The sequence below is a fragment of the Zea mays genome, chromosome 1 (assembly GCF_902167145.1).
Source record: "Zea mays cultivar B73 chromosome 1, Zm-B73-REFERENCE-NAM-5.0, whole genome shotgun sequence".
NCBI lineage: Eukaryota > Viridiplantae > Streptophyta > Magnoliopsida > Poales > Poaceae > Zea > Zea mays.
The window spans coordinates 109,589,290-109,601,416 of record NC_050096.1 but is presented as its reverse complement, the minus strand read 5'-3'; the positions used below and the strand labels follow the sequence as shown (position 1 = coordinate 109,601,416).

Here is a 12,127-nt window from a genome sequence, read left to right as displayed (position 1 = left end):
CAACAGGTTGTTCGAAGGCTTGAGCAGGCTGTGGCTTATGCCCATGCGGTCGAAGGCGTGGAGGAAAATGATGTCCGCCTGACTGCCATTGTCGACTAGGACTTTGTGCAGGTCCCAGCCTGCCACGCTGCAGTTGATAACCATGGCGTCGATGTGGGGGGCGCTGCGCAGGTCGACGTCTCGTGCGTCGAAGGTTAGCGGTACGTGGGACCACTTTGTCTGCACGACTGGGCCAATGATGGCGACGTGGTTGATGCTGCGGTAGTGGTCCCGCTTCTGCCGCTTTGTGTCGAAGTCGGTGTTGGACCCCCCAGTGATCATGTGAATGACTCCGCGATACGGCTGATCGGCGAAGTCTTTTTGTTTTGGGGCGTGGGGTGGGGGATGTTTTGATGTTGCTGGTGTGGAGGTGGGGGTGGGGGAGGTACGATTTGTACTTCCTGGTGGTGTTGGTATGCATGGTGCGGTGGATGCGGGGCGGGGGCGTGGATGTATGGTGGAGGGGGTTGCTGATAAGTGTGCGCGACAACTCTAGGGTTGTCGGCTGGCTGCGCCCGTGCCATCCTGTCTTTGGTGGCTTTCGTCTCTGGGCAGTCTCTGGTTTGGTGGGCGCAGTCTTCGCCATGGAAGAGACAGTAGAATCGGCACAGCGGCTGCGCACGCCCCCGACCCCTACCGCGAGTTCCATTTCCGCGGCCCTGGGGGGGATATTCCTGGCGGTGAGGGGCGTCAGCAGCGGGGTGCTAGTTGGCGATGTTGTGCACTTGCTGTTGATTGCGGCCGTCTCGACCGGAGTCTTGCTGCGGAGTCCTCGTCCACGTGCGGCTGGACTGTGGAGCATCTTTGGGCTTCCTCTGAGACTCAACCTTGCGCTGGTGGAGCTCTTCGGATTTGGCATATTTTTCAAATAGCTGATATAATTCCTGGAGGTTCTTGGGCGGATCTCTGATGCAGTGGCTATAGAGGACGCCGGCGCGAAGGCCACTGATGGCGTAGTGGATGGCGATCTGGTCATTGACTGAGGGCAGTTGTGACTTGAGTGTTAGAAACTTGCGGTAATACTCCCGCAGAGTCTCCTTTTCCAGCTGCTTGCAGAGTGAGAGTTCGGCCAAGGCGTCGGTGTCTGGGCGGTACCCTTGGAAGTTGAGCAGGAATTTGTCCCGGAGGCTTCTCCAGGAATCAATGGACAGCGGAGGCAACCTGGTGAACCAGGTGAGAGCTGGGCCTTCGAGGGCGATGATGAAAGACTTGGCCATTGTGGCACCGTCCCCTTCGGCAGATGCAACGGCGACCTGATAACTCATGATGTATTGTGCTGGGTCAGTGCTGCCGTTGTACTTGGGATAGGTCCCTGCCCGAAAGTTGGTGGGCCAGGGCGTCACTTGCAGGTGTGGCGCCAGGTGACTTCGCTCGTCGAGGTAGTTGACCCCTTGGAATGGCGCGGCGTGTGGGAAGGTGTGGTCGCGCTGGGGGAAGTGCAGGTCTTCCATTTGCGCGCGCTGTTGCAGGGGTGGCCCATGCTGCAGGCCAAGGTGTCCTTCACGCATGTCTTCCAGTTGGGCGCACTGTTGCAGGGGTGGCCCATGCTGTAGGCCAAGGTGGCCTTCGTGCTGCATCAGCGCGATCTCCCGCTCGAGGTCCTAGGCCTTCTGCTCTTCGTCGTGTATCATTTGCCGCACCTTGGCTAGTGTAGACACACGCTGGCGCTTGGCCTCCAGTATCTCTTTTTGCCTCTGGAGATTGTGGTTCTTGATGCGCAAGGCGCGCAGCTGTAACTGTTCTTCCGCCGAGACGCCGAGGACTTCGGCGTCCTCGGTGAGGTCCGCGCCCTCCGGTGGGGCGAAGCCTGGGGGAGGTTGCGGTTGTCCTTCAGGGCCGCAGGTGCGGAGAGCGTCGTCTTCGCAGGTGCGGAGAATGTCGTCTTCAGTAGCCTCTTGGTGGGTGGAGTGGGTGAGGGCGAGGGCCTTGCCCTTTTTTGCGGCAAGCAGTGCTGCCTTCGCAGCCTCGTCAGCCTTCGAGTTAGCTTTCTTGGGTGCCATCGCGGGTGGTTTTTTCATAGCACGAACGGTGGGCGCCAAATGTTGGAACTTGCTCTCCGGTGCAAGGGGATCCAACGGGGGTGTGTAGTGACGTAAACAGGGTTCTCGCATGAAATGGCAATAGCTCTATTAATCTAGCCTCTCAAGGGCACCGTGCGGGGGTATTTATAGGTATATGAGTGCCCAGCGTCCTGTGTTAAGGACGCATGTGCCCTCAGACACCTAGGTTATCCCCGGAATATTCCCATAAAGCGGGGTTACAGACCGTAATTATAGGGAGGCCTTTACAAATTAGGCCCGTAATGCGCAGCGGCCACGCAGGGCCTGTTACGATGGGCCGGATCACACGTGGGCCTCCATGCGGGACGAGGTCGCAAGATGTGACGACCTCGTTACAGGTCTTCGTCCGGTGACGTATAGGGCGAAGGGTGAGCCTGCCCGTTGTCTTGTCTCCATTGGTCCAGCGATTGCGGCAAAGGCATCGAGCAAAGGGTGGCGTCTTCGCCTTCGCCCCAACACCTGCTTCCTTTCGTCGTTAGCAACCTCCTCTGGAGCATACCTTGACAGCTGAATGAATTTATCGCGGTATTCACTCACTGTCATATTGCCTTGCTTGAGTGATAAGAATTCCTTCTTCTTTATTTTCATCAGGCCAGCAGGAATATGATAGTTCCTAAATTGTATAGAAAATTCTGCCTAGGTAATAGTGTTAGCAGCAGCATGGGTAGCACAGTAGGAGTCCCACCAGTCAACAACAGGGCCAGTGAGGCGACCCGATGCGTAGAGCACCTTCTCCCGATCAGTACATTAAGCAATATTGAGCATTTTATCCACTATCTTCAGCCAATGATCAGCATGTAGAGGATCTGGAGACCTAGATAACCTGGGTGTCTTGTGACTCATGAATTTCCGATGCTTGTCCCGGGGTGGAGCTGGTGGTGGTGGTGGTAGTGGTGGTTGTTGCTACTGTTCCAGTCGTTCTTGTCTCATTTCCTATCGTATTTCCTGCCGCTCTTGGTGCATCTCTTGACGTTCTTGTCACATCTCATCTTGCATGTCCGTCATGGTGTTTGCCATTTGCTGCAGCAGTTGCATCTGTGCGGCAGCCACAGGATCTGTTCCAGCCGATGGAGTTTTCGGTGGAGGATTCATCTCTAGTTGTGGTTGGTTAACAATCCTTCTGCGATGGTTGTTGGCAGGTAGATCGATACCACCTCCCTTCCTGGTATTGACCATCTAAGTTAGAAATACATGGTAAGATAGAATTGCAGATAAGACGAGTTATTACGAGACATCCACTTTTAGATCATGATCTTTTGGGGTCTTAATAGCTCAGTAGTTTAGTGTGTCACCTACTAATACTAATACATTACCTTATGGTGGTACATGCTAGAATGCCCCGCTAAACTATTTTAGTCAATCAAAGAATCAAATCAAGCATTTATCATCAGAACAAACATCCAACACTTTAGATAGAGAATATATATATTGTTTGTCTTAGGTCTCCTATCTCTTTAGAGGGTCTTATATGTAGGATTCCAAGGTGTGAAATCCTTCTTGTCTTTTTAGAGTAGAAAAGATAAGAATAGTTAGAGTAGAATAACCAAAGGTGAGACAGGATCAAGAAAAGTATAGAAAGAATCAGAGTAAAGATAAGTAGGTAAGGGTTTTGTCCAGTTCTATCTAGGTTTCTTCCTACAGTCAACATTTCCTATGATACCACTTCTGTCACACCCGGATTTGAAGGATAAAGTCGGGTGCGTCTCATATGTGCGCCAAAGAAGAACAACACACATAATGACCAAGTGTATAGAGATAAATGTCACTAATATTATTACATCGCGGAAGTGTCTTACAAACATAAATGATAACAATAAAGCAAACTAATAATTATTCCTTGGCGCCATAAAGATGACTGGGAGATGCCATCTAGACAAGCTTATACTCCTCGTAGTAGACCCCTCCTGGGCTACCTGCTCTTCACCTGTGGGGGGTTATATATCGCAAGGGTGAGCTCACAAAATGATCATAGCTCAACAAGTTGTGGGGAATAATGTGCATGAATTCACCAAAGGTGAGAGCTCATGTGAAGTGTAAGGCTGATCAACAAATAATGGTTAAAGTTGAGCATTGCTTTTAATAAGTTGGTCAAATTTTATTAGCAGTTACTAAATGTAAGTATATACCAAACCAGCGTAATAATAGATCAAAATTAATAATAAAACCACAATGCAATGCAAATAGTCTTATGATGAACAGAATAGAACAACAATAATAAAGCATGATCATGAGTAATAATTATCTTAACACCCAAAACCACATAACGCAATAGGAGAGACTACCCAAAAGTTCACAGGTAAACAAGGTGTAAAGATGCCCAAACTAGGGCGACCTATTAGGTCCCATCAAAATTAAGCCTAAGTATGCCAAATTGATTATAGAGAACATTATTGGGTGAATAAAAGTGGTCAAGGGCACAACTTGCCTTCAATGAGCTCCTGCTCAGTATTTTCCACTTGCTGGGTACCGGGTCCTCTGTCACTTGCTCGTCTACTCGAAGCAATACAAACAAACATAGTATACGAGAAATTAACATCACATCAAACATTAGAATAGAATGCATGATAATATTATACGCATCACAATGAGATTGTAGGTTCGAGAATCACTAAATTTTGAGTTACTATTCTGGAGTTCTATAGGGGTTATTCTGCAAAATTCAGGGCCTCGTCGTAAGGATCTTATAAAAGACCAGGATTGCAGGTTTATTTATGAGAACTCCAGGGGCTCTTATGCTAATCTGCCATAGTGAAGGGGTACTGGGGAGTCCTAGCCATCAAATCTAAGTCCCACGTCCAGATTAGATCCTGTCGCGGATGAATCAGTATGCGACAAGAACCGTTGGATCAGAATTCCACGACAGGGATATTATCACCCTAGATCTAATTCTATCCATCTGATCTAGATCAATGGCCCTAACCGAACGTGGCGAAGGGGTATGAAATGTTATGATCTCGATCGTGCCCCGATAGATCGATGACCTAAAGTGCTTCTACCCGAACCAACGCCAGATCAAATCTCGACCATTCGTCGAGATCCGATAGCCACAGGGTGCCCCCCATCATCCCGGCCCGAGACGGCGACGCCACGTCCACCACGGCGATATTTTGCCGGTGAACGCGCCCATCACACCCAATCAACCCCAAACCCAAAATTGAGTGGTGCCAAACCTCCTAGGGAACTTAGCGAAGATACGGAAGGCGGTTTTACCTCGGTTTGCAGTGGTGGCAACGCGGTTCACGACGTGGGGCGGCACGGCTGCTGGTAGAGGACTTCAGTGAGGAATCGGCTGTAGCTCTCGATGCCCTGCTGTCAGTAGTCCGCACGATCCGATCTGCGAGGGTCAGAAGTCTGCTCCCGAACTCTGCTTACTACAAACGGCGAGGTATTATGCAATGTCGACCTCGGCGTCAATGGCGGCGGCGAGATTGTGTTTTCCCTCTCCACACAGCTGCAGTGACAGGCTTAGTTCTCGCGCGAGGGAAAACAGGGAAGAGGGGAAAACAGCAGAGGCGCAAGAGCTTTATCCCCGAGCTCCTGCAACACCAACTCCCGATTACCCCGACGTCGCGAGTTAGTTGTCACGACATGGGCGAGGAAGGCGGCCTGACGTGGGGGCCCCAGCTGGAAGCATCACGGGTTGAAGAGCACGACACAGTGACCGGGCCTGACCTGAGGGTCCCATGTGTCAACGGCTTGGGTGGAGGAAGGCAGGCCCTGATTGTCGGCGCCCGGTTGTGGTCGGGCCGGTGGGCAAAGCTAGCGGTTGTGCCGGTTGGGAAAGAATCAGCCCAGCATGCATTTCCTTTTTTTCTGTTTTCTTTTCTTTTTATTTTTAGATGTCAAATTTGAATTCAAATTTTGTTGTGAATTTTACACTTAGATTAAATGCACAAATCAAGATACCAGTATGAAAAGATATATTTATTTATATATATGTTTCTTTATAGTGTATATTCTTTTCCCTTTGTTTTCTATGTCATTTTCAATTTCTAGATTTCAAATTAGGTTAAACCCTAATTTCAGCATTAATATCTCATTATTAGTATAATTAAATGCACAAGCAAAATCTCTAACATGCTGCATAGATTATTTATGTATCTTTAGTTAATTTAGGCACTTTAAATATGATTATTAATCTTTCTCATGAATAATGGGCAATACACATAAGGAGATTAATTCTTATCTTATTATCCACAAGTTGGGTATTACACCCTAGAGGCAACCCTCTGGCTATCGAGAAAACCCGAGAGCAAGCAGTTCATGGAACTAAATTTTAGCCAGGCACCGCACAACAGACAGTCCCTATTCACTGTCCGGTGCGCCGTAAGAGCAACGACTAGCTGTCAGAACTAGTCGTTGGCTGCGCACCGGACTGTCCAGTGCGCCCATGCGCAAAAGCCATAGTAACGGCTAGTTTTGGTTGGTGAGGGTATTTATACCCCCTCTACTAGCCACATTTAGTGTCTTGCTACCCACATACAGTTGTATTCATTGCTAGTGCATTGCAAGCTCAAAAAGCATAGTGAGGTGATTAGGAAAATCATAATCCCATGTTAGGACCTCGTTAGTGCACACACCATATGCATTAGCCTTCTCTTGGTCAAGTGGAAGTCTATAACTTGTTACTCTTGGTGATCGGCATCACCTAGACGGCTTGGTGGCAATTGGAGTTCGATGATCACCCCGGAGGACTTGTTGGTGACCCGACTCGAAGATTGTACGCGGTTGTGAGGGATCCACCACGCCGAAGAGCCAAAGGATCATCTCAAAGGGAGCACTTGGTTCTTGGGAGGACCAAGGTGGAGTGTTACTCTTGCGCGGGTGCTCCAATGAGGACTAGGGAAGAGTGTCGACTCTTCGATACCTCAGAAAAAATTGGAGTAGTCTTCTTGCCCTTACTTTACATTCCGCATTTACTTTGAGCATTTTACTTTGTGCAATTGCTTAGTTGTTGTCTATCTAGTAGTATATACTTATTGCTATTAGTTTGGGTGAAGTTGGGCTCATGCTTAGGGTTTAACTTTTGTTGGAATTTTAGAAAAGCCCAATTCACCCCCCTCTTGGGCATCGTGATCCTTTCATAGATGAACGCCCGTGCGTTGCTACGGAGTGAACATGTTATGATCAGCTGGAACAATTTTGTGGTGAATTTTGGCTCAAACGAACATGCCCTTATCGATTTAGCTAGAGAGATGCGAGGAAAACTCTTATTAGTATTGTGGCTTTGGTGGCAGCGTAGACAAAATAGATCAAATAGGGAGGCACATCAAAGGTGGCACTAGAGCCAATGCTGACAATGACGTTGCACTTCCTTTCGAGTCATGACCATGCCTGGCACCACAATGTGCGTGACCCGCGTGACGCCCTCGACGTTGACCTAGATCAGGCTACACATGAGCTCCTCGTCTACCTCGTGGAAGTAGCACACGTACAGATAAGACAGCCCATCGTGACCCTAGTTGGAGTCTTGAGCACCTCGACGCCAGCCACGAGCCCCTCGAGATCCTTGACTGAGGCACGGGCATTGATGAGGAGGCAAAGAGCGAAGGTGGGGGAGGGGACCAGGGGGATCTGTCGCGGCGGGGCAAGGGCCAGGGAGGCAAGGGCAACATGAGGGGGCAGGCGCATGCGGGGCCGGAGTGGGCATTTGGTGCGAGCGCGGTAGAGGCGAGGAGCGCAGGATGTGTAGGGCTAGCGACCGACGATGGCACGAAGGGGGCGTCATTATAGATGGCTAGATGGGTCGTGCCTAGCGGGCTGGCCTGATAGCCCATTTAATAGTGTTGTGGCCCAACCCGACACTATTAAAATGGGGACCATGCTAGCCCTGCCCGAGAGGCATGCCATGCTAGGGCCGCTGTCTCGACCCGACCTGACATGATTCTTTTTTTATTTTGAAAATCTAGTCTACACATATTTGTAACTAAAAGTCGCCTAGAGGGGGGTGAATAGGCGTAATCTGAAATTTACAACTTAAAACACAAACTACAAGCCGGGGTTAGCGTTAGAACTTAAATTGAGTCCGGGAGAGAGGGGAAAACAAATCAATGGAAATCAAGCGAATGAACACGGTGATTTGCCAGACTCAATTTAAGTTCTAACGCTAACCACGGCTTGTAGTTTGTGTTTTAAGTTGTAAATTTCAGATTACGCCTATTCACCCCCCTCTAGGCGACTTTCAATTGGTATCGGAGCGAATGCACTAGCTCTTGTATTGAATGAAAACTTCAGAAGACTTAGATGCTTGAAGTGGTGGTGGTTGGGGGGTATTTATAGTCCTCAACCACCAACAAGCCGTTGGGGAAGGCTGCTGTCGATGTCCGGTGCGCCACCGGACACTGTCCGGTGCGCCGCCACGTCACCCAACCGTTAGGGTTTGGGAGCAGTCGATCGTTGGAGGCTTTGTCCTCTTACGGCACCGGACAGGTCATGTTCATTGTCCGGTGCGCCTCTGACTTCTGCTCTTACTTCTGCCGTTCACTGTTTGCGCTGTCAGCACAGTTGCAGTCGATCGTTGCGCGCAAATAGCTGTTGCCTGCTGACTCACCGGACAGTCCGGTGGCACACCGGACAGTCCGGTGAATTATAGCGGAGCGCGCCTGAGAAAACCCGAGAATGGCTGGTTTGAGATGTACGGTCCTGGTGCACCGGACACTGTCCGGTGGCACACCGGACTGTTCGGTGCGCCGTTCCTCAGCATACTCTGGTTTCTTTTGCTCCTTTGTATTTGATCCCTAACTTGTATATTTATTGGTTTGCGTTGAACTTTTATGCACCTGTAGAACATATATTCTAGAGCAAACTAGTTAATCCATATATTTGTGTTGGGCATTCAACCACCAAAATTAATTGTGGGAAAAAGTTAAACTCTATTTCCCTTACAATAACACATATTGACTATTAGACACAAACTTGCTTGGGCTAGAGTGGCTAGAAGAGCACAACCATTGTCGTTTGCTGCCTCTACTAGGGCGCACGAGTTCGATCTCCCTCCGCATCGCAATACTTTTTGACAATTTTTCTATAGGCGTCGGGGCAAGGGCATGGTCCAACCCATGGTCTACACTATCTAAGAAGCGTGGTACTAATGTTTCTCGTTTGGAGCTTGTTATATGGACATGAAGTTGTTTTTGCTGTGGAGATAAGCTTAAAATTCTATCGGATTCACCAGACAAAATGATCTAGCTATCGGTGATACTATGATCTAATGATGGATAATATCGATGAGGTGACCGACAAGAGACTGATGGCTTTGAGGGAGATTGAGAAAGACAAGATCATGGTTGTCAAGGCCTACAACAAGAAGGTAAAGGCTAAATCATTTCATGTTGGAGATCTAGTTTGAAAGACAGTCTTGCCATTAAGAAGCAGGGATAGGAAGTTTGGTAAATGGTCAACAAGCTGGAATGGGCCTTACAGAGTTACATAAGTAAAATCTGGTAATGCATACATGTTACAAACACTGCAAGGTAATGAGCTACCTAAGGCATTAAATGATTATTTGTTGAAGCAATATCATCCTAATATATGGCAAGATTCTTATAAAACCGATGGATTTATATCAAGTTGTTTATGGCTTATACCATGTGCTTTTGATTCGCTTTAGCTTACCCAAAAGGTAGGGCGCATATGTTGAGCACTATAAGTGGTACCTGGAAAGGCCAGACGGTCCACGATAGGATCAACTCAGGTGAGAAAATCCACTTTTCCGTACATGCTTATAACCATCTAATCACGCGGATTCTGTCGGAGAATGCATAGAAATATGTCCAGACCCTCTATAGGGTACGACTGATTGCTCACCCCCGACAATCGAACCAATCAACCAAATATATCATTTCATTTACTTTCTTGCGAGTAGCATTAATTAGCCTAGTATTAGTCTTCCTTGACCTATTTCTTTATCTATAGACGACTATACGTTATCTGAGATGTCATGAGTGGCCTACCGACCCTGAAGCACTCTTGGAACTCTCCTCCCCGACGGGAGACAAGATATAGTATTCTACGCCGCCAGAAGACGCTCTGCGCCATCACGGACCGTTCAAACCGTGCGCGCGGACCGTTCGATATGATGCAGAAAGGATTCGCTCCTGCAGCGAGGTCGTGAACCGTCTGTGCTTTCACAATTAAAGAGTACCATCAGGAGGTACATCCCTCATGTTTAGCCCTTAATCGGAACTAATAATGTAAAATTTAGAGCTTACCACCTATTTCCTTACAATGCTACGATGAAAATTTGTTATCTCAACTTTTCGTGAAGTTCCGGAACAGTTTTGCACGTACGGATGTCTGAGTGAATTATTAATTGGGGCGTAGGATGGCGCTAATGATAACGGCGAGAGCAGCATCGTCCACGAAGAGGCCCGTGTGTGACACGTTACGCACCTTGAGCATCCTAAAGTAAGCTGCAGGAAGCCTCCACGCAGGGTCGACAGCGAGGAGGCTCACCAGGTTGACCAGCCCGTCGCCGTCTCCCATGACCATCATCGGCGTCACGTCGAAGTCGTCTCCCGGGTAGGCCAGCATCTCCGGCGTGTCCAGCCCAACCCCGACGACACAAGCCACGGGCACCCGCGGAGATGGCAGCTCCCGGAACAGGGGCAGCACGCGGGACTGGTACGGCACAATTGCCGCGCCTAGCCCGATGGCGTCGAGGAAGTCCGCCATGTCGTGGGCCGTGTACGTCCTGCTCCGTGTGGTCACCAGTGGCTGCCCGGCTCTAAATGCGTTGGGGTTGGGCAGCGGCCAGAGGCTGCTCTGCAGGCTCCGGTACTCGCCCTTGAGCGCCAGCGGGTCGACGAACGGCAGGCCGAGATTGTTGCCGGCGACGATTGTCAGCATGCCAAGGACGACGCCTCCCCACGGCGCGGCAACGGGCACGAACCGCCGGACGAAGCGCCTGCGCCACGGCAAGGGCCGCCGCAGTAGGAACTGGTGCGCCAGCGTGCCGCCGTAGCTGTGCGCCACGATGGTCACCGGCCCTCCTCCGTTAGCCCGGCTCGCCCTCTCTACCAGCCTCCTGAGGCGCCCGAAGAAGGCGTCGCCGACCCTCGACGGGTGGCCTGGCGGGGCGACGGCGTACCGGAAGTCGTAGGGCGCGCCGAACAGGTTCTCGCCGTCGCGGTAGCCGAGCCGCTCCAGCCGCGACACGAACTTGTCCATGTACGAGAAGTTCCTCCGGTCTGGGTCGGGGTAGCGGAAGGCCCGGGTGGATCCGAAGAAAGGGACGCGGGTCTCCACGCCCTGGGCGTTGCGGTAGTCGTCGGACGCCGCGTCGTACGCCGTGGCCATCTGCTCGGCGAAGCAGCGCACGTCGGCGGCGTCCTCCAGCGCCGTGTAGTTGAGGTAGAGGCGGAACCAGCCTTTCCCCTTGTGCGCGCCGCAGCGCGGTGACGACGGGTGGTACAGCTCCGTGAGGCGCGCGTCGAGCTCGTTGGTGGCGTACCCGGGCACCACCACCACGGGCGGCAGCTGCTGCGGTGCGCGCCTCGTCGTGCTCGCAAATTTGGACAGCACGATCGCTGCCGCCACGGGAACAAGAAGCCATATCGTGGACCATCGCAACCGCGCTACTGTGGCCATCATGAACGCGTACATATAGCGCTGCATATGTGACTGTATATTTGTACCTCAGCGGTTTCCGTCAGATCGATGAGTTTATTTCGCTTCATTGACCTAGAGCGGATATGGACATGATCGAGGTCTTTTATTTTCCTTTCTAATGTAAGAGTATTGTATAGTAAGGTCAGATGCAGTCACCTACCCTCGTGCTTTACTGTTGAATTGAATGCACCGATATATATACGCATAAGAATTAAGCTTACTTGCCACAACAAATCTGTAAATCATACAGAGTACTTGTACTAAGTTACTTAAAACACACGTCAATAACTATGTTTACCGCATTTGATGATATACAATGACCCTATCAAAAATTAAGTGGCGGCACCTTGCTGAACTTCTACAGCTACGGGGGAAAATGCTCCAAATTCCCTTGAAAATCAGCAAATTCAGTGGTGACA

The 12,127-nt window shown here is 50.2% G+C and overlaps 1 protein-coding gene across 1 annotated transcript; it reads right to left on the bottom strand.

The window, feature by feature from the left end:
- Window positions 1-3,800: 3,800 nt before the first annotated feature.
- Window positions 3,801-11,838, bottom strand: LOC103644849 (lecithin-cholesterol acyltransferase-like 1). Its single transcript, XM_008668004.4, has 2 exons — window positions 10,491-11,838; window positions 3,801-4,589 (listed from the first exon to the last, which is right to left on the bottom strand). Exons 1-2 carry the CDS (start codon window positions 11,712-11,714, stop codon window positions 4,578-4,580), a joined length of 1,236 nt encoding a protein of 411 aa, XP_008666226.2. The 5' UTR covers window positions 11,715-11,838; the 3' UTR covers window positions 3,801-4,577.
- Between the last annotated feature and the right edge of the window lie 289 nt (window positions 11,839-12,127).

What these genes read in the sequence shown, in the direction of transcription:
- LOC103644849 (XM_008668004.4), bottom strand. Translation starts at nt 11,714, where the DNA reads ATGCAGCGCTATATGTACGCGTTCATGATGGCCACAGTAGCGCGGTTG.